At 37.8% G+C, this 22,351-nt stretch overlaps 2 protein-coding genes across 2 annotated transcripts; both read left to right on the forward strand.

Annotated features, from left to right (window-relative positions):
• The first annotated feature begins 40 nt into the window (after positions 1–40).
• Positions 41–4,286, forward strand: LOC130719137 (thaumatin-like protein 1b). Its single transcript, XM_057569776.1, has 2 exons — positions 41–173; positions 3,589–4,286. The coding sequence occupies exons 1-2, from the start codon at positions 41–43 to the stop codon at positions 4,284–4,286; spliced, it is 831 nt and encodes a 276-aa protein (XP_057425759.1).
• A 13,926-nt stretch (positions 4,287–18,212) lies between these two features.
• On the forward strand, positions 18,213–20,131 carry LOC130717953 (UDP-glycosyltransferase 73C1-like). The gene has a single exon (XM_057568367.1). The coding sequence runs from the start codon at positions 18,398–18,400 to the stop codon at positions 19,850–19,852; it is 1,455 nt and encodes a 484-aa protein (XP_057424350.1). The 5' UTR covers positions 18,213–18,397; the 3' UTR covers positions 19,853–20,131.
• The last annotated feature ends 2,220 nt before the right edge of the window (positions 20,132–22,351 follow it).

Here is a 22,351-nt window from a genome sequence, read left to right on the forward strand (position 1 = left end):
AGTGGAAGTTGTTGGAAAGTCTGCAGATAGGATGGGACAAATGGCTGAAAGTGTCAAGTGCATGGCTGAAGGTGTTAAAGTTGTGAAAGACTTTTATAATGATTCAAGGGGAATTGCTGATGAGTTGATGAAATTTGAAGATCTCACACCTAAGGAGCGCAACAAGGCTGGTCGTTTGCTTATGCAAAACCTCCCAATGGTGCATTTATTTTGGGGTTTTCAAGGCGAACACAGAGTTCAATTTGTGAGAGATTTACTTGAAGATAGCTAAGGGCACTGCAATTTGAAGTTACAAAATTTTATTATGCAGTTAAAAGTTATGACAGTTAATAGATGAAAGAATTTGATCACGTTTTCTATTATTATAATTTGATATTACTTGATGTTACTTTCCATTAGAACTTAATATTTTATTATGGAGTTATATGTTTGGCTATTATATATATGGTGCACTAAAAATGTACAGTTCTTACTTTTTTTTTTATATAATTACGTTGTTTGAAGTTTTTGCATGAGATTTGCTAGACATCAAAAATATGTTACATAATATACCGTAAACTTTTGGTATGACTTTGAAATTTTTGTACTATAAAATGCTATATAGTATACCGTAAACGTCTTCTAAAAATTTTACTATTTATTTTCTGAAAAGTTAATTCAATAAACTAAAAGAATTAATTTTTTTAATAAAGGGTATTTTTGTACATATATTTATTTTTTATACTATCCATCATTATTCATCACTTCACCAAACGTAGGATTGTATTAAGTTAAACAATACGAGAAGTTATACGATGTCTTACCAAACGTTGTATAGTATTAAATTTTTATCAGGCCTAATACTATCAGGTCTAATACTATCAGGTCTTATACTATCAGGCCTTATACTATACAGCGTACCAAACGGGCCCATAGTTTTTATCTTTCGATATCGATATGATAAAAAAATCAATATCTTTAAAATTGAGATTCCGGGAATTAATCTTCTAATGCAGAATTGGGAAACATTTACATTTGAGCTTTTAAATGTTTTTGATTTCCAGTTTTAGAACACATTCAACTACTTGTTGACTTTTAAGTTGCTAGAAAAACAACATTCACACTTTAATGGATAAACAAACAAACAAACAATAAATTAGTGTACCTTTTCTTAGTACTTTTATTTTTTATTTTTTCCAGCCATCTAATATAAATATCTTCCGCCATCCCCAACTTTGTGTTAGAAAAATAGGCTTTATCGTGATGGAAATCACTTTCCTTAAAGTATTTCAAGCACTCTTTGAATTTCGTCTTAGAGTTTGGATGCAGGAATACACAGGATAATCAGCCTTGGTTCGAGTTTGCACAAGACTAATGAAAACTCGATAAGCAGCGAAGTATTTTCTGGAAAACAGAGGATAAGATTGGGTGTTCTGAATTCTGAACATGCACTCTATTTATAGGCAAAAACAGAACAATTCATAAGGTTACGACCCTTCATGAATTATGTCTGTTACCAACAAATATGTGAATAATTGCGACCCTTCATGAACAGGTGCAAAATTCGAATTCCAAAACAAACAGACGTTACGGCAACCGAGTCGCCGTCGTGCTAAAGTGCCTCAAGTGCAGTGCCGTCTACAAGACGCCACTAGCGCCTCTACGCCCACGCCGGTGTCGCCCGGCGCCGCGACACCGGCGAGGGGTGGTGTGAATGGAACATGTGACATAAAAGCTTGGGACCACCAAACCATGCACATGTAGCACTACATCCTCACTTTGTCTCTTTGTTGAATGGTTGGCATTTAATGATATATAAATGCTTTGGAAAGTTGCTCCACTTTCTATGTGGGACTTCATTCCAATCCATTCAATGCAAAATCAACACACTTGTCATTTTGGAACACTATGTAATTATTACTCCTTGAGTAATTATTACAACACTTTGTGGCTGCACTGCAGCACTGTCAAATTCGAAGTTTAAGGAAGCTTTTGATGGCTCATAACACCCTTCTCAAGCTTTTTCTTCCTTCGCTACTGCTATGTTCTGGTAATGCATGCATAGTGTTAATTTGTTAAGCATAAAGGGTTTTTATATATGAATATTTTAATATTAATTTCGTAAGTTTTATGAATTTTATATATTAATTTTGCTTACAATTCAGTTCAATTAATACAGTCATTAATTAATATACAATCATCATGATGGATGTTTCACAGAGGATGTAGTCATCCTTTCTCAAACTCTCTCGCATCCTTTCATCTTTGGTTTTTCATCAAATCTTTTTTGGCTGGTTTTACTAAGAAAATAGTCACTTTTCTGGAATATTTAGAGACTATAACTAAATTTGATCTTTTTTATGATTTAATCAACATTAATAAGATTTTTTTGTTGGTTTGAGAAAAACTTTTATAATTGATTGCCCATTTCGTGTTCGAATATGTTTAGTGTATCACTAAATATTAAATAATATCAACCACTTTTTGACACTTTATTTTGTGGCGGCCGGTTTGAAAATTAAAGTATGTATCAGTGGTTCAAAACCAACATTATTTGATTTTAAATCTAAATGATGACTATTTAGTCAAATATTATGATTCTCTCGTACCTCTAAACAGTAGCAACATGCTATCACACGCAGTGTTATCAGACTCGGACCGGTGATCGACTCGGTCGAGACGCTGGGTCAATGAGTTAATGGTTCAACCACTGGGTCATTGGTTCGATTGTTTGACTCGGTTTATATTAAAAAATTATAATAATTTAAAATATTTAGTATATCATATATATAAAATAATATGCATTCTTCCTAACAAGAAGCAAAGTGGTGTAGTGGAAATTTGGATTAACTTTCTTCTCTCTAGGTCCTGTGTTCAAGTCCTAGCTATGACAATTTTTTTAAATAACTCTCAATTGAATATCATTTGACCAAATAATTAACATTAAATATAAATTAATTACAGTTTGACCATTAAAAACAGTTTTGAAAAAAAAAAAAGGCAAAATCAGAAAAAAAAAAAAAAAAAAAACTGACCAGTTCATAAAAAACCGGCCGAGTTGCCGGTTTATTCCCTGAACCGGCCGGTCCAAACCGGTTCATACCGGTTGAATTGCATGGCCGATCCATTAAATGGCTCGGACCGGTTAGGGGTCCGGTTTCCGGTTCAACCGGTCGAACCGGCCGGTCCGGTCCGAGTTTTATAACACTGATCACACGTCAATGAGTGACGGCCAAATGAAAAGTATCGGAAAAAAATTACTTTTCACTTTATAACCGTTAAAACCGCATACTACCATGAAGTGCGGTGTTAGAAAAAGTATCGTTAGTGTTTGCACGGTTGCACCTACACTAAAAAAAAGAATTTTTGACACTCATTTTTTACTTATGCTAAATAAGTAGAGAAAACAGAAAAATGAGTGATATGACAACCTGACTTGAAGTACAAAAGATTATATTAAAATAATTAGTGTGAATAAGATAGAAGAGAAAATAAAATGTGAAGAATCATTACTCATAACACGGGTTATTTTCGTAAGTTTTAAATGGTAATTAACAACACCCAATCTGATGCAATTAACGGCTGTTTTTACATGTTTTTAAGTTTCAGGAGTGTCTTGTGATGCCAGTGCCACATTCTTTCTTGAAAACAAGTGCTCACACACTATATGGCCTGCCTTGAGCCTAAACATTTCGGACGCAGAAGAATGTAACATACCACTAGAACCAGGCTTCGTTTCATTACTCAAGATCGATGCTCCATGGTTTGGATCCATTTGGGCTCGAACTCTATGCTCAACCCCCGCACCAGGCTACTTCTCATGTGAAACTGGTGATTGCGGCGGCACAGGAACCATAGCCTGTTCAAGACCGGAACCCATATATCCTGTAACCGAGCTCATCTTCGAAATCAACAACGATTCCGCGGTTAGCTATGATCTGAGCTTGGTTCATGGGCATAATGCTATGGTCAGCATCAAACCCAATGGGGGAACATTGGTGGGTCATGAATCAGGTCCTTGCCCTATGGTGCAATGTAACAACGATCTTTCAAGTGTGTGTCCCTCACATTTGAAAGCATATCACAAATATTTTGAATATGTTGGTTGTATGAATAGTTGTGATGTGATAGATCATGATCTCAAATATTGTTATGCTCGCGGCATTGCTTCCAGTCCCGATGAGTACATGAAAATGAATAAGCAGCTTTGTCCTGATGCCGCAACCTACCTGGGTGACAAATCGCGGCTTGTGTATCAGTGCAAAGGGGCTCAGAGTTATCTTATCACTTTTTGTCCCGGATCATGATTTTTTATGTTAATCCTATAACTGCAATAATATACTCCTCTAATAGCAGCTATATGCGCATGAAAACACTGAACAATCTGGGATTGTGATATATATTGGAGAATAAATAGAAGGAGAAGATTCTAACTCATTCCATTTTATTTTATTTTATTGTTATTTTTTTTTGAAAAGGAAATATATAGATAAATGAAATACTTGAGAACAAACTCTCCCAAATGAGTTGATGTCCAAGCAAAGCAGCAATAACAAAAGAAATAACAACAGCAAAGAAACTAGACAAGAGTTAGAAAAGAAGAGAGCATACAATACAAAGAGGGAAAAGGACGATAAAAAAGCAGCAGAAGCAAGGTCAATCTTGATCTGAACAAGGGCAGCAAGACATCATCTTCAACCAGCATTGAAGCATCAGAGAACATTGGTAAATACTACCATACCACAATTGTATCATACCTTAGTGATGTGGACCAATAGGAGTTGCTTTGACCGTAAACTTTGACTTCTTTATTTTTCTTTTTAAAAAATAACGAAAAACAAAAAAAAAAATTTGTATTAATTATGTTATGGTCCTAACATTTTTGTAATTTCGTTAAGTGGTAATCCAATTTCATGAAATTTCTTTTTTTTGCGTTTTAGGGTTTTCACATTATGAAAAAGAGATTAAGCTTTATCTTAACCCAGAAATTCATCCTTCATCATCATCTTCTTCATCAACATCTCCCTTACCAAAGTCAAAACCCCATTGAACCGGGAAAGATGAACCGGAGTGCTTCAGAGTGGGCTTTTCAGCAGTTTCTGAAGGAAGCTTCTTCTTCTGTGGCGGCTGAACAACCTTGTTCTTCTACTTCTCCTTCTTCCTCTTCTTCATCTTCAATGGTTGATGTCAAAAATAAAAATGATCAAACCGTTCCAGTTCCTATTGATTCTGAGGATTACCATGCTATTCTCAAGACCAAGCTCAATCTTGCTTGTGCTGCCGTGGCTATGACTCGGGTATGTATGCCTTGGCTTGATGATTTTTCTGTTCTTTCATTTTTGCCAATTCTTCTAGCCCACATGCTGTTTGTTATTATGCTTAGTCCAAAATCAATAAGAATGATGATTTTTCTGTTTAATGCGATCGAGTTGTTTCATTAGAATCTAAAGGCGACTCTTAGCACTTCAGAGCTTGGATTCAGTGGCCATCAAAGCTCTAAACAATGATTTGACCTTGGATTTAGGAAGAGGAGATCAAGAGCTTTGAGAAATTGACCTCCTTTCTCAGAACAAAGCTCGCCGGAGAAGACGTCGGTGGCGGCGGCGGTCGTCGGAGTGACGATGGCCGATCATCGAATAGATTGAGGGGTTTTGTTGCGGACGGTGAGGGGAGTTCAATGGTCGTGTTGGTTTTTCCAAAAACTGAATGGTTCGCCGGAGATCGGAAGTGAAAGGTGGCAATTTTAGGGTTTTGTTTTTCTCCCTTGCGACGACAGTGGCGGTGCGTTCGCGACAGAGGAAGCAAGAGAGACAATGGTGGCGGCTGGTGAGAGGTGGGCATGGTGGTAGCGTTTGCCATGGAAGGAGAAGAAGATGAGGTTGATGTGTTTTTGTTGCAAAGGAAGTAAAATGAAGAAGAAGATGGTAGTGAGGGAGGAGAGGAAAGGTCGAGTGGAAAGGAGAGAGTGAGGGTCATTCTTAATTAATACATTAACTGAGGACTATTCAATAAATAATGAAATTAAAAATAATATTTTTTCATAAAAAAAATAAAAGGAGAAAATGATTAATTAATGTCACCTAGTTGATTCTAATTGGTCCCTATCATTTCATGTATCATACCCAAACTAAATGTTGTGATATGGTAGCAAGCACCTATATGTTATTGTTATTTAGGTGCATAGGATACAACCTTATTATAAATAAAATTAGAAGAATGGGTTACAACATGCAATATATGAAAGTAGTTCTAAAGTTGATGACAATGATTAAAAAAAACAATAGGGTATCAATCAACTATGGATGCTGAACTAATTTACAGAAACCACTAAGAGCCCATTTAGAGTTAAAAAATAGTATTGACGCTGACACCGACACCAAATTTAACTCGTTAGTATTGAAGGTGTGAAAAACGACTAAAAGGGGGAGTTGAATAGAGTTTTGAATATAAAAACTTTCCCCTTAAGATTTAAAGTAAATCTTTTCGGTTTATCAGAGATAGATGGTGCTGCGGATAAAGATAGAGAGAAGAGAGAAGCACACAAGTATTTTATCCTGGTTCACTTGATAAATCCCTCAAGCTAATCCAGTCCACCCGTTAAGGTGATTTCTTCCTTCTTAGAATGAAGGCAATCCACTATTCAGAGTTTGTTACAACTGCACTAGCAACCTGCTCAGTAACTAACAATACAATGAACTAGTAAACACTAAGATTCACTCTCTTAGTCTTCTCAAGGATACTGACCTAACTGGTCCCTTAAGGAATCACCACTAAGATACACATATCCTAGTCTTCTTAAGGATACTGACCTACCCGGTCCCTTAAGAAAAAACAAACAATTGTTTGAGGTTGGTGTTTACAAATTTTTGCTTCTGAATAAGCTAAGTGTAAACTAAATAAGAACAGATGAAGAAAGTGGAGGCTTGAATCTTTTCTTGTATTGCAGCTCTTGGTTTCTCTCTCGTATCTTTCTTCTTTTCTTCAGCCTTAAATAGTCCAAGGTGCAAAGGATATTTCGGTTGAGAGAATGTGACCGTTGGAGGGCATTTCTGGAACTTCCAGAACCTGCTGTGGCTGAACCTTGGTAGGTAGGCTTGTCAGAATAGTACACTGCTCTTGTACTACTTGATAGAGACATTTGCCTTTAACCATTGACTTCTGATCTGACGACGCTTCATGTTGGAACTCGTGAAGCTTGGTGATCAGAGTCAGAGGGAAGCTTGGATCCTCTGACCTTCGTAACTTATGCTTCTGGACCTCAGAGTAGAAAGTACTTGGTCTTCAGAGCCAGCTTACTCTTGGACTTCAGAGTCTTCATTTCTTAGCTTCTGGACCTTCAGAGCTTCTGGACCTTCAGAGCCTTTGGACCTTCAGAGCCTCTGGTCCTTCAGAGCTTCTGGTCCTTCAGAGCTTCTGGTCCTCAGAACTTTTGATCCTCAGAACTTCTGATCCTCAGATCTTCTGATGAATATATCTTCTGGTGTCAGAATCAGAACTTGTTTGTCAAAACACTCAAGACAAACGTTAGAGTACCATAATTGTTCATCCACAAATAAATACTTGTTATCATCAAAACATAGAGTTGTACCACATGACCAAATCTTGATCTTACAAGTATTGATTTATCTGACATCTCTTCTGAATGAAGCGTTGGCTTGATTGATGCCAAGTGGGATCGACTTTCTGCTGATTAATATTGGTTTCGATAAACGCTAAAATCACTAGTCAATATAGCATCCGCCCATAGACTATATATTAGGTAGGTTCAGGCCGACGCTACTCACTGGTCAACTTAGCGTCGGTACGCAGCGACGCTAACGTATCTGGGTACGTCCCTTCTTGGGCCTGAAATTTAGTATCAGCTTGACTGATGCTAAACACATTGATTTCTTCGCCTCATCTTCAATATAAGCTCTTTCGTCGTTCCCCTCCTTCCTCCTCCTGACACCTTCACTGTCGGCCTCTCCCTCTTCCTCTACTACTATCACCAACGACCTCTCACTCCTCCTCCTCCCCCTCCTTCTCCTTCCTCCACTACCACTATCACTCTTCTCCGTCGATCTCTCTCTTCTCCTATGCCACCCTCATCCTTACCCTCTCCCGCCGGCAATGCCGACCTCCCCTCACATATAGCCCCCCTCCTTCTCTACCACTCCCCCTCTCCCTCACACGCTTTCTTTCTTGGCCTTTCCGTCTCCCTCCAGCAAAGCTTCCGGATCTGCCTCTCTCCACTGCCTGATCCACTGCAGGCCACCTCTTCAGTACTGTTGCCCCTCTTTCGCACCATTGCACTGTTTCTCACCCCACTGTTGTTTTCGCCTAACCGTGGTTGCCTCCTCACTGCCACCTTGGTGTAGGTGTTGTCTAATTTTATTTGTGACTCATTTTGCTTAAAAGATTTATCAATGTTGATATGTGATAGGTATATTCGTGACTTATATTTATGAAATAAAATTATTTGCAGTTACTACTAATTTAAATATCTTTAAAATACAATGAGGAAGATAATTAGATTAATTGTTATATTTGGATCTTAGTGCATTCGGCATCTCATGGTTACATAGAAGGGGATGCGATACTTTGTCCAAAACCCAGCAAATGATGCGTGAGGTAAAAAGTATTCACTTTTTCTATTACTCTACTAATTCTTTTTAAGTTTTTCTTATTCTTCACACACACCCTTTGCATCAAAACTCGTTTCTATTCTTCCCCTTTAAGCTTTTTCTTATTGTTTAGAAATATGTGGCCTTCTGCTCCAAAGGTACGTCAATGCATTTGCGTGATGAATTTAAGCATGTGACAACGATCCCCTTTGTTAGGAGCATTCTGTTGAGATTTAACTCATTATATTTTGGGAGAAAATCTTTAGTTTATTATGATTTGATTTAATGTGGATTGTAAAAGGTTTTAAGGGATTGTTATAGAATTTATTAGGATTTTATTGTAAAATAGAGATCTATAGAATCCACTATAAATAGGATAACAATGTAACCCTAAAATTTGTATTTGGTACCACATGCTTCATGCCACAAGTAATACAAAGGAGCTATAGCTACTATATAGCCGCAGAGGTAGGCAATTTGGCCGAACTGCGTGACCAAAGATGTTGTGTGCTTTATCTGTGATTTCTCGCTCTACTACTCCGTGCAATCGCGGTGCTTGAATCCCCTACAAGTGGTATCAGAGCCGATGGTTCGTGGGACCATAGTAACGGTTTGACAACTTCCGCAGAGGGGCCGATGGTTAGTAACCATGGTAACGGCCGGGTAACTTCTGCGAAGGGGCTGATGGTTAGTAACCATAGTGACGGCTGATAACTTCCGCTGCGAAGGGAGGTCAACAAGGATTGCAGAAGTCGTTGTGAGAGGAGAAACCGACGGATCTGAAAGACACGGAACAAGGTGGAGATCTATCTACTTTCAAGAGGCGATGGCCACGCCAGGGAAGGAGAAGTGGATAAATGCCAAGGTGGAGAAGTGAAGCAACAGGGTGTTGAGCAAGGTGGAGTTCAATCCCAGAAATCAGAATCAGGAAACTAAAGCAGCAGATCTTCATAGGGGAGTCTGGAATTCGCCAAGGTGGAGATTGTTGTGATTTGACTCATTATATTTTGGGCTAAAATCTTTAGTTTATTAGGATTTGATTTAATGTGGATTGTTATAGGATTTATTAGGATTTTATTGTAAAATAGAGATCAATAGAATCCACTATAAATAGGATAACAATGTAACCCTAAAAGTTGTACTTGGAACCACATGCTTCATGCCACAAGTAATACAAAGGAGTTATAGCTACTCTATAGCCGCAGAGGTAGGCAATTTGGCCGAACTGCGTCACCAAAGATGTTGTGTGCTTTATCTGTGATTTCTCGCTCTACTACTCCGTGCAATCGAGGTGCTTGAATCCCCTACACATTCATGAGTATATGGATTTCCCATAATCCAAGGGTGTGTGTTTAAAGGACTCTTCCAATCCTCTTTAGATAGTATTTAGAGGCGGTTGGCCTCGTGGAAAACCAAGCTCTATAACCATGCCGAGAGAGTTTGTTGACTAAATCAATGTTGTCATCTACTCCTATTCACCCCATGCAAATTTTTTGGTTGCCTAAAATGTTCGTGATGAGAGATCAAACATTGAGGTCCTATATGTCTGATGATGGCATATCTCGCGGTCTTCATCTCATCAACTGGTTCGTGGTTACTTCCTCGATATCTGCTGGTGGTTTAGGTGTCAGAGATTAATTGTAGGCTTCAAAACGTTTTTTTACTTAGAAAGTTGATATCAAAGCTCTTGTTTAATGACGATGGTGCCTTTAATTTGGGCAGATATTGTGAGAAGAAAGTATATGGATGTGAATGGAGGCGACTTGTTTTATGGTCACTCTAACTTGCTTTTCAATGAATTCTGTCAAACAACCCCTTATTCCAAAAGCTTAAGTTGTTAGGTAAGGATCAAATGAATGATTTTATATTATATTCTAACACGCTCCCTCACGCAAGAGCCTTTTGGGCTTGAAGCGTGGATAAATGCACAGGCCATCCTACTATGTGCTTAATTAAATTCCACTTTTTAATTAGAAAGTAAGGGGAGTAAGGATCGAACTCTAGACCTCTCGGCCATAGATTCTCTGATTCCATGTCAAACAACCACTTATCGCAAAAGCTTAAGTTGTTAGGTAAGGACCAAATGAATGATTTTATATTATATTCTAACAGTTTCTCTTAGCAACCATTAATTGTTTTGGTACATAAATTGGTCAAGTCTTGGCCCTTTATGCACAAGGTTGATTATGTTTATATTTCGGACTCTTACATGTTGGTTTGTGATGTTTGGGCTAATGGTACATACATGGTCCTTGAATTCTTTGACTACTCGCGTTGCCTCATGAAATTCTGATACTACCTCAGCCTTCAAATACTAATGTTGGGGATTCTTGGATTTGATGAAAGGGTAACACAAAGGGTCTTTATTCGACTTATTCCTCGTATGTCTAGGCTCTGAATGCTATTTCATCCTCATCACTTTGTGATCCTACATTTTTGCAGCTTTGGCATCTTAAATTGTCATAGAAAAGGAAGCTCTTTCCCTAGGTTCTTCTCCACAACTCTCTTCCAACCATTAATACCCTTAGATTTAATAAGGGTTTGGCTCCTTTTGATGTGTGCTCTCAGTGTTCGAATTGTAAGGAAACTACAAATCATTGCATGTGAGATTGCATCCATGCTAGGGAAGTTCAAACTAGACTAGGGGTTCCCACAGACTTGGCTTTCTTTCATTATGTGTTCGAACTTGGATTGGTTTCTTGATCCATCATAAGGATCAACGTCGCTTTGACATTATTCTTTGGTGGCCTCTGTATTAGAAGAACAATGCTATCATTAATAATTCTCCGTGATGTTGCCTCTTCTATTGCAAACTGTGATGAGTTCCTAACGCATGCAATTACTATAGATTAGGATCAATCCAGGAAACTGCTAAGGTCTTGCCAAAGGTCAAACTAGGTAAAGCTCAATATAGATGGGTGCTTCAGAGTGAACAACCATCGTATTGGTTATGGTGGCCTTTTGCGCAATGCATCCGTTGGTTGGTTGGGTGTTTTTCTGGATCGTCAGCTCATTCGTGCGCCCTCTCCGCTAAGCTCATGGCCATCAAGAATAGCCTTCTCCTCGTCTGAGATTTGAGTTATACGCGAGTTTGTGTGAGAGTGACTCTATAAATGCTAATATGATGTTGGAGTATCCTCCTCTATTGTCGCATTTAGGTGTCATGTTGTTGGACATTGCTCCTATCTCTAACCAGTGGCGGATCCAGAAATTTGGTGTCGTGAGGGCAATATATACCTGTAAATTCGTATAATTTTTTTTTTAATATATACTATTAGAAGTTAGTGCATTTTTTACCAAAAAGAGGACACAAGTGAGACATTTTTTACTAAAGAAGTCATAAAAAATAATATATTTTATTACTCAAGTGAGGGCATTTTGCAATATGGAATACAAGTGAGAGCATTTAACAATGTGGAACACAAGTGATGACACTTTTTTACCAAAAGGGCCATAAAAAACCACATACTTTTACTACTCATTTTTTTTTCTAATGATTCTTTTCAAAATTAAGTGAGGGAAAATGCCCTCATGGTGTTGTACTTGAATCCGTCTCTGCTTACCACTAGACCCAGGATGCAGAAATTTAATGTTGTGAGGGCAATATATATATATATATATATATATATATATATATATATATATATATATATATATATATATATATATAAATTTGTAAAAAAAATTAACACATACTATTAGAAGTGAGACATTTTTTTACTAAAGAAGACACAATGATGACATTTTTTATAGAGGACCATAAAAACCACAAATTTTTACTACTCAAGTGAGGGCATTTAGCAATGTGGAACACAAGTGAGGGAATTTTTTTACCAACGGTGCCATAAAAAACACATACTTTTACTACTTAATTTTTTTTCTAGTGATTTTTTACAAAATCAAGTGAGGGCACTTGCCCTCATAGTCACCTACCTACATCCGTCCCTGTCTCTAACCACCCATGGTGTGTTTCTTTCTGTCATGTTAGGCGTGAAGCCAATGTGTGTGTGCTGACAAGTGATGATAGGAATTAATATGGTATTTTTGTCTTTGTTTTCTTATCTTTTTCCTAGGTTTTATTATCTTTTTAGTTGATTTATTAGAGTCTTTAGTTGCATTTAGTACTTTTACTATTTTAGAGTCATCATTTGCATTATAGTCCTTTTTGAGTCTTTTATTGCATTTTTAATCCATAATAGTTGAGTCTTTTTGCATTGAAGTCCTTAGTCTAGATGTTAGAGCATTTAGGGGCATTGTTGGAAGGAATCTTGTAACTTATAATCTGATCTTTCATGGCATTATATGCATTGGTTTAAGAGGTTTTAGGTTACAAAGAATGGCTTGATGGTGAATGTGCAGCCCTTAGTAAAGGTTTTTAAAGGAAGATTTTCTTGTCAAAGGAATTGCATTGATGAAGAATTACAAGGGTTCGATGAAGCATGAAGGTTAGGAGGTTTCAGAATGAAGAATTGAAAGCCAAAAGAGCTGTTGAAGGGGGGTTACAAAGCCATAAATGAAGAAATGAGTTAAGGAGAAGATTCCCAACCAGCGAGGTATGTACGCTTGTGCGTGCACCATACTGTAGGCACATGCATGCAAAGTCAGAGGCTTGGCACTTTCAGAGAGGGTTGCACGCATATGCGTGCACCCCCTTGCACGCACATGCGTGGAGGCACAGTGGCTTGGCTTTTCAGCCAAGCTTGCACGCATGTTGATAAGTGCCAATTTTACGTGTTTTTAAATATCATTTTAAGCACTTATTTGACCTCTATGCTTGGATTGTTGATTATTTTATCCCCATAAGTAGTTAATTTAGTAAATAGTTAAGTTTAGTATATAAATAGAGTAAATATTATATTTTCACATTTAATCTTTTGTTTTCAATGATAGGTGAAAATCTATGAAGATCTGTGCCACAAGATGTTAAAAGGCCAAGAAATGAAGAATCTCGCTTAAGCCAAATGTTATTCGCTTAAGCGAAATTATATGGCAGAGGGTATCAATTCTGGAAGACAATCTCGCTTAAGCCGAATTCTTTCTCGCTTAAGCGAACCATTCAGTGGCATAGAAGGAAAGTGAACCCTCGCTTAAGCGAGACTTATTCTCGCTTAAGCGAGAAGAGTACTTCAGTGTTAAGAAAAGGCTCTCGCTTAAGCGAATCTGAAGCTCGCTTAAGCGAGCCAAACCACCTTGAGCCCTTATAAAAGGCCAGAACACGATTTTTCTCGGGATCTCTTCCATTCTTCACCATTTTTCCTCCCTAAAACATTCAGAGGAGGCTGGGCTTCATGGAGGAAGGGTCCCTGAGCTAGGAATTGATAGAGTGGAGCTTTGGAGCATGGTGACAACCTCTTGGTGGCTATGGAAAGCTTGAGAAAGTTTTCATCGATGTGGATTCGTCTCCGTTCTTCGGGTTTCATCTCTTCCTTTCTTATCTCTTGTATATGTTCTTTCCTATTTTTGTATCTAGAATGTTATAGCTTAGTTCTTTGATTGTTGTAAACTCAATTATTGATGTGAATGGAAATCTTTCATGTATGGTGTTTCTCTTTGTACTTCATGCTTCTAACCAATCAATTGATAATCAAAAGAGCTTCACTAATTTATAAATAGATCGAGAGGTTGGTATGAGTTGGTGTATGTTTAGATCAATAAAAGTAGAATGCCTATGTCTTAGGTCACGCCGTGTGTTAAAGTTTTGCTTTCTACACTTCAAGTACCATTGATTTGTGTTAGATTTTTATGGACTAACATGAGATCGGGAGATAATTGCGGGTCCGGTTCAAGAGAGAAACCACTCAATGAACTTGTTGTCTTATGGTGAGATTATCTTAGGTAGGAACAATAGTGGGCTTCCACGTGACAGGTGGGGTTTTGAGTTCTAACAGGAGTTTCTGGGGTGACAACGGAGATTCGCAAGCCTAGGGTACCTTGTCTTAGGATAAATTTGTTATTGGGAATGTCTTTGAGAGAGAATTTGAGTTTTAATGTTCCTTTTGGTTTTCTAGATGGTAAGGGATTACGTCTAGGAATTCCAACTGATAGATTCACCTAGGCTAGGGATAGTTAGGTGGATAGCTCTCGACATCATAAATGAAATGTACCTTTACATAAGTGATTGAGTGGAAACAATTAGAGGATTAGGTGAATGCATTCTAAATATGTTTTCTTCTTCGTTGTCTCTGTAAACTTTCTTTTACCGCTTTCTTTATATTGAAAATCACAAAAACAATTTATCAAACATCTTTGTATCCGCTCAAATCAATGTTTAACTGGTGGAACTGATGTTCACACAATCCCTGAGGACGATAAACCCGTATCTGCTTTGCTATGATTGAATCATAAAGGTTTAGCCAAAAGCAGTACAAAAAAATGAGGAAAAAACCTTTATCACATGTGCGTTTAATTTTTCCTATAAATAGGAATTTGCAATTTTAGTTTTCTATCTTAGTTTTTCTGAAGTTTTAGCTTGTGTAAGGATTAAGGAGCTCTTCCAAGGTTCCTATTTAGGTTAGAAACATGTTTATCTTAGCCATGCTTGGCTAATTTTCTTTTATCATTTGGGATGTCGATCCTTTACTTGTTATTGTTTTAACTTTCATAATCTTCATATGGAATAAAGAGTTTTCTTTCTATGAGTCTACCCTTCTGTTTTAATATGAACTTGAAATCCATGCAAGGTATCTTACCTTTCTTTGCACAAATAGAAGTTTATTTTAGAAATAGGGAACTGGGGGTCCGTTTATTGGAGCATTTGCGCCTTAGGAATAAGGGCAACGACTAGTAGTTGATGGTCTGAAACTAAAATGAACTTAATCTTCAATTTGACAGCTCATAGGTGGCTAGGAATCGATTGGGATTTAAGCAGGGAAGTCTTTTGAAAGATCTTTTTTACCTAAGGAATCAACACTTAGAGATATAGGCTAGATCAACAATAGAAAGCATGAAAACTTTACCTTTTTCCATATGCATTCAGATTCTTTAAAGCATCACTTATTTTGGTGAAACTAACCCAAATGTTAAGCTCTCGAACATTGTTTCTTCCTATTTACTTCAGATTGCTAAGTTCTCCACCAACCAATAAATTATAATTTGTCTTTTTACCTTTTCTTTAGGTTTAAGCAACCATTGCTCTTGTAAATCGGTTTTTCCCCAATCTTTGTGATTCGACAATATTTTATATTACTTCGGGCATTTTGAACACTTGCAGAACGCGTATCAACAAGCTAGCGTTGTTGGATTGTGTTGCCCAATTTGATCTCCATAGGTGGTCTATGCCTTCTGTTGAGTTGACTTTGCTTCTGTCTTCGGACAAACGCAACTATACTAGCTTAGTATAGTCGGTTTTCTTTATTTCAGTTGTTCAGCAAAAAATTATTCCCCTATATGTTCACACATTATGGTAATACTTAATTTTATTCTATATATTTATTTAAAATGTTATTCCAAGACATCTTATACAAATTTGTACTACTATATATGAAGTTACCATGGAATTAATTTTTTTCTTTAGCTATTTTTAAAAATGGTTTGTTAAAATCACCTAAAATTTACTTTGGGTAAATGCTATTTTTTGGCACATCGAAAAGGTAAATTGCACCCGCCAAGAATCGATCTCTTGACCTCCCCTACCAACCCATATGTCCCCCATCTCCTACCACTTGAGCTAGATGGGTAAATGCTCTAATTGGTCTAATAATATTTCAACATATGCTTTTGAATATTCTAATTCATAACACATATTAAAATATTATTAGCCCACATAAAACTCTGGCAGTTTCACATAATATTTACCATAGATGATTTTGGGTCCGTTTGATTAAAAAAGAAAAGTAAGAAGAAAGAAAAGGAGAAAAGAAAGAAAAGAATTTAAAATTTTTGTTAAGTATGACTATTTGGTATGAGATCTTGTTTGCTGTAATTTAATTAGTAGAAATTTGCAATCAAAAGATATGCGTATTGATGTAGCTATGGAGAAATTGAAAGGACTTATTTCTTATTTTGAAAAATATAGGGAAGATGGATTTGAAACTGCCATAATTTCTGCTAAAGAAATTGCTATTGAAATGGATATAGAACCCAAATTTCATGAAAAACGTAATATTCGTAGAAAGAAACAATTTGATGAGATTGCCGACAATGAAGTTTTAAAATCTCCTAAAGAATCATTTAAATCCCACTACTTTCAGTACATAGTAGATCAAGCAATTGGTTCATTTCAATGTAGATTTGAATTTAGAATATATATATATATATATATATATATATATATATATATATATATATATATATCAAGATATTCTTGGCTTTCTATTTAAAATTGAGAAGTTAAAATCTTTAAAAGTTGAAAGTTTAAAAGAATCTTGTCTTAACCTTGAATGTTCGTTAAATCACAATGAAAATTCTAATTTTGATGGACTAGACTTATTTTTAGAATTGAAAATTTCAAGAGAAATCATAAAAGTTGAAAATGATACTTCAGTTGACATACTTAATTATATTATTAGACTTGATTCTTTTCCAAATGCTTTTATTGTTTATAGAATAATGTTAACAATTCATGTAACTGTTGTTTTAGTGTAAAGAAGTTTTTCAATATTAAAATTACTAAAATCTTATCTTAGATCAACCCTGCCTAAACAATGATTAAATGGATTGGTTTTATTATCAATTGAAAAAAACATGTTAAATCAAATTGATTATGATAATTTAATAAATGATTTTGCATCTCAAAAAGCTAAAAAAACAAATTTTAAATAAAAAATTTAATAAAGAAATATTTTTTAGATAAATAGGCCCCACTTTAAAGTTTACTTTAAGCCTCACTTAGGGTTGGGCCAACCGTGTTCTTACACAATCCCTTGTAAATAACGTAGTATATGAAAAACTTGGCCGTTAGTAGTCCTTAACAATTGATTTGTTGATAGAGGTGATGCCCACTTCAAAGATCTCTTCTTTTAAAAAAATATTTGCTAAAGAATCATTTAAATCCAACTACTTTCAGTACATAGCAGATCAAGCAATTGGTTCATTTCAAAGTAGATTTGAACAAGATATTCTTGGCTTTCTATTTAAAATTGAGAAGTTAAAGTCTTTAGAAGTTGAAAGTTTAAAAGAATCTTGTCTTAACCTTGAATGTTCTTTAAAACACAATGAAAATTCTAATTTTGATGGACTAGACTTATTTTTAGAATTGAAAATTTTAAGAGAAATCATAAAAGTTGAAAATGATACTTCAGTTGACATACTTAATTATATTATTAGACTTGATTCTTTTCCAAATGCTTTTATTGTTTATAGAATAATGTTAACAATTTATTTTCTTCCTATCTCTCTCCTCCTGTACCTCTTTCCACCTCATTTTGAAGTGTGATCAAATAATTATTCAATATCTCATTGGTGTAAGTGTGTATAAAGTGTCCACTTGCTAGCCGTTTCATAGGGGACTTAGAATTCTCACCCCAAGCACTAGATATGCCATCCCACTTAATAGTGGAGAAATACTTAAATGTCCCTCCGTGTTTTACTCTGGGATATACAATGTCGGACCGATCCGAAAGTTAATTTCCCAGAACGTTTCATTATTAAAACAGAATACGGGGTTCACCACCTTCACTTTCGAACTAAATCCGGGAAAATAAATATCGAAGGGCACTTCTAACATTTTTTTAAAATGGTTGGGGTGTGGATTCGTTTCATATATCCAATAAAGCTACAAAGTGTGCTTATTTATCTCTTATAAGTCTCTAATAATTGATAAAGAGGTAGTAGTAGACTCACTTTCAGCATATCCATCTCCAACACTCAGCACAAAAATGGCCTCCCAAGCTTCCCAGATCCACTTCGTCTTGTTCCCTCTGATGTCCCAAGGCCACATGATCCCCATGATGGACATCGCCACAATCTTGTCACAGCAGCAAGATGTTACAGTCACAGTAATCACCACCCCCCACAACGCATCACGCTTCACTCACACAACCAAATCCAGATCCCAAATCAGAATCCTCGAACTCGAATTCCCACACAACGAAACTGGATTACCAGAAGGGTGTGAGAATCTCGACATGCTCCCTTCACTGGGCACCGCCTTAACTTTCTTCAACGCAGCAAGCAACCTTCAGAAACCAGTGGAACAGCTTTTCAACGAGTTAACACCGCCACCAAACTGCATCATTTCCGACATGTGTTTGCCTTACACCGCCAGAATAGCAGCCAAGTTCAACATCCCGAGAATCTCTTTCCTCGGACAGAGCTGTTTCACGCTGTTCTGTCTCTACAACATAGGCCGCCACAAAGTTCGCCAGAACGTGACTTCAGAAACAGAGTACTTTGTTCTCCCTGGTGTCCCTGACAAGATTGAGATGACAAAAGCGCAGATTCCTGGGCCTTCTGGAGCAAGGATGGACCAGAATCGGATAGCTTTTTACGCCGAAACCGCTGCGGCGGAAGCTGCTTCTTATGGGGTTGTCATGAATTCATTTGAAGAGCTGGAGACAGAGTATGCAAAGGGTTACAAGAAGGTGAAAAATGGTAAGGTTTGGTGTATTGGTCCTGTTTCACTCAGCAACAATAATAAGGTTTCTATTGATGAAGATGAACATTACTGTATGAAGTGGCTTGATTTGCAGAAATCAAAGTCTGTGATCTATGCTTGCCTTGGAAGCATGTGCAATTTAACTCCTCTGCAGTTGATAGAGCTTGGTTTGGGTTTAGAAGCATCAAATAGACCCTTCATTTGGGTGATCAGGGAAAAGAGTGGAAGTCAATTAGATGAGTTGGAGCATTGGATCAAGGAACAAGGATTTGAGGAAAGGAACAATGGTAAAGGGCTTTTGATTCGAGGTTGGGCGCCTCAGGTGTTGATACTATCGCACCCTGCAGTTGGAGGGTTCTTAACTCACTGTGGTTGGAATTCGACTTTGGAAGCGATTTGTGGCGGTGTACCTATGGTTACATGGCCGCTATTTGGGGACCAGTTTTTCAATGAGAAGCTGATTGTGCAGATTTTGGGAGTTGGAGTGAGAGTTGGAGTGGAGGCTCCTGTGAAATGGGGTGAGGAAGAGGAAATAGGGGTGCTGGTGAAGAAGGAAGATGTTGAGAGAGCAATTGAAGAGTTGATGTATGAGAGTAGCCAAAGTGATGAAATGAGAAGAAGAGTTCAAGAGCTTGCTGAGATGGCTAAGAGAGCTGTGGAAGAAGGAGGGTCTTCTCACACTAATGTGACCCTCCTTATTCAAGATATCATGCAACAAACCAAGAGTTCAAAATGATTTTTCTTAGTACTAATATGTTCAATTGGTTAATCCTTAGATTAGTGTACACCATGTGTTCACAAGTATTAAGAAGTTTCAATGTCAATCCTTAGATTGGGGCACACCATGTACGCCTATTCATGTACCGTATTTTCGGCTAGACACCTGCAATGCAATTTGTGGCGGTTTGCTAGAAAATAGTGGTACACAAAAATTTTTAGGAATTTATCAAGAAGTTCCATAAATCAATAAACTCTTGCAGCATAGTATATGTAATATAAGGTACTTTTTTTTGTATATGGCTTGATCCCAGTATTTCCCTAGGTAGGTTGGAACTCTTGCAGAACTCTATGGGTGATCATTTGTGGGGTTTAATCTGATTATGTCCATTAATCTGTCATTTTCATTGTTTCAACTCTAAAATGAACGGTTTGAGTATCAAATTCAAAACATTGCGTAAGGTTTTGGCTGCACGTTTTCCACGAAGAATAAAGAAACTTCCACTCCATACCAACTCCACTCTCTAAAGCAATCAGGACAGCACAGCTTGAAATTAAAAAGAGACATATGGGCCATGGGGCCACACGCGTGTTGTTTCTGTTCACTATTTGGTACCCTCATTTTTTTTTATAGTTCAATATATTAATGACATGTAGTAATTGTGTAACACCCCGATTTCGGTGGCGTCACTTTAGTAACCAAAAGTAAACTTAATGCGGAAAAACGTGAAATATTTTTTTTTTCGATAATAACTAAGACAAGACTGAATTAAATAAAACCCAAAAGCGAAAAGCAATAGAACTAATATACAATATATAAACAGCCCCCGCTGTAAGTAACAACCTCGTCACGAGTAACCTTCAGTGACGGAAAGAAAAGTGCAACGCCCGTAGGCAATATATACAAACCAAATGAAAAGGGTGAAGTGCCCGCAACACCATCCCTCAAAACTGAGAATCAGCTGACCCAATGGCCTGAAAATAAGACCTCCTAAGTCCAACCAACTCTCTGTGATTCCCGTAAGGAAACCACACAAAAAGCTATAGGCGGATCTACCATGTCCCCTAAGTAACAAATGAAGCAAGACTGTCAGAGCTAAAACTCTACTCCTACACTAATCCTAACTCGAGGAGCTCATACCAACACTCAAAACTATGTGCTAGCATGATCGTCGTCTGAATCAGAATCCAGAACGACCAAGTCTACCAGCCCTATCCGTCCTCCCCTCGCAACCGCTGTGCGCTCCGATGCTGGACTCACGGGCTTAGGGCCCGAACCCTGATCATCAATGATCGCAACAGAGGGTGCACTAGACCCTGCCGAAGGCACTCCCACTGGAAACTCCTCTGAGGGATCCTCCTCCTCTGAAGATGACGGTGGCGGCGGTGCTCCTCCGAATCCTGGTCCGCAGTGAACGCCCGGTGGCAAGTTGAAGCTGATAGAGCATCGCCTCAACACTCCTGACCTCAAGAGTCCTCCACTATCCACGTGGTCCTCCATGATGCGCCCCGAATACGTCGCTCGGTGGCTCGCGGGGTCAACCACCCACGACCCGGGGTCGTCCTGATCTATCATCTCGTACCTAATCCCCCCGAAGGGTGGACCATGGTGAACCAATCCGCAATATTCATCTGACAAAAGGCGTTGTCCGCCAAAGCACACACAGAAGACGCGAGGGTCAACTCTAAAGAACTATGTAGATAATAAACCCAATAGGTACAAATAATAGATAGCCACTTAGGCTTATAGCTAAAGATGTCATTCCTAGGGTTGCATGTTCCACAATAACATAAACACAATAATAGCAGATAACATGTTCCAAATAGGTTTAACAATTACCAATCACACTCAACAACTAAATTAGTATGCATGTTGCATGATATGTATGCAGGTTAACCCAGTCAACCACATGCATTCCGGAAAGGGATGGACATCAAACGGATCAGCCCTAACACTAGCCACGGTGGAGCCATTTCGGCCCGCGTGCCTCTTACTCCAACAGGGGTAGTCAGATCAGCAGTAAACCCGTAGGTCTGCCATTTCGGTCTGCTACAAGAGACGTATACAAACGCTCTTTCACGGCATTCCGGGTCTTATGACCATTTTGGAAACCGACGAGGTCCAGAGTACGTCCTGTGTTAATACCTCATTAATGTTGCATGTATGCAAAATGATTAGTCAAACAACGTCTCCGTCCTCACTCGACACGTCGCCACGTGTTCTAGGGAAGTTAAAGTCTCTAAAAGCTTACCCTAAGGTAAAGTCGATTCTGCGACCAAAAGACACACTTCATAACGACACATAGCAGCTCCAATAGCACCACAACAAACGCTGCTCCAACAGCACAATAACAAACGCTGCTCCAACAGCACAACAATAAACGCTGCTCCAACAGCACAACAACAAACGCTGCTCCAACAGCACAACAACAAACTCAACACTTAGATCCGACGACACTCCTCGTTTTTCCAAAACTATGATTTGACTTCCAATGCCTTCCTTCGAGGTTGTTATCAT

The sequence above is a fragment of the Lotus japonicus genome, chromosome 5 (genome assembly GCF_012489685.1).
Source record: "Lotus japonicus ecotype B-129 chromosome 5, LjGifu_v1.2".
NCBI classification, from domain to species: domain Eukaryota; kingdom Viridiplantae; phylum Streptophyta; class Magnoliopsida; order Fabales; family Fabaceae; genus Lotus; species Lotus japonicus.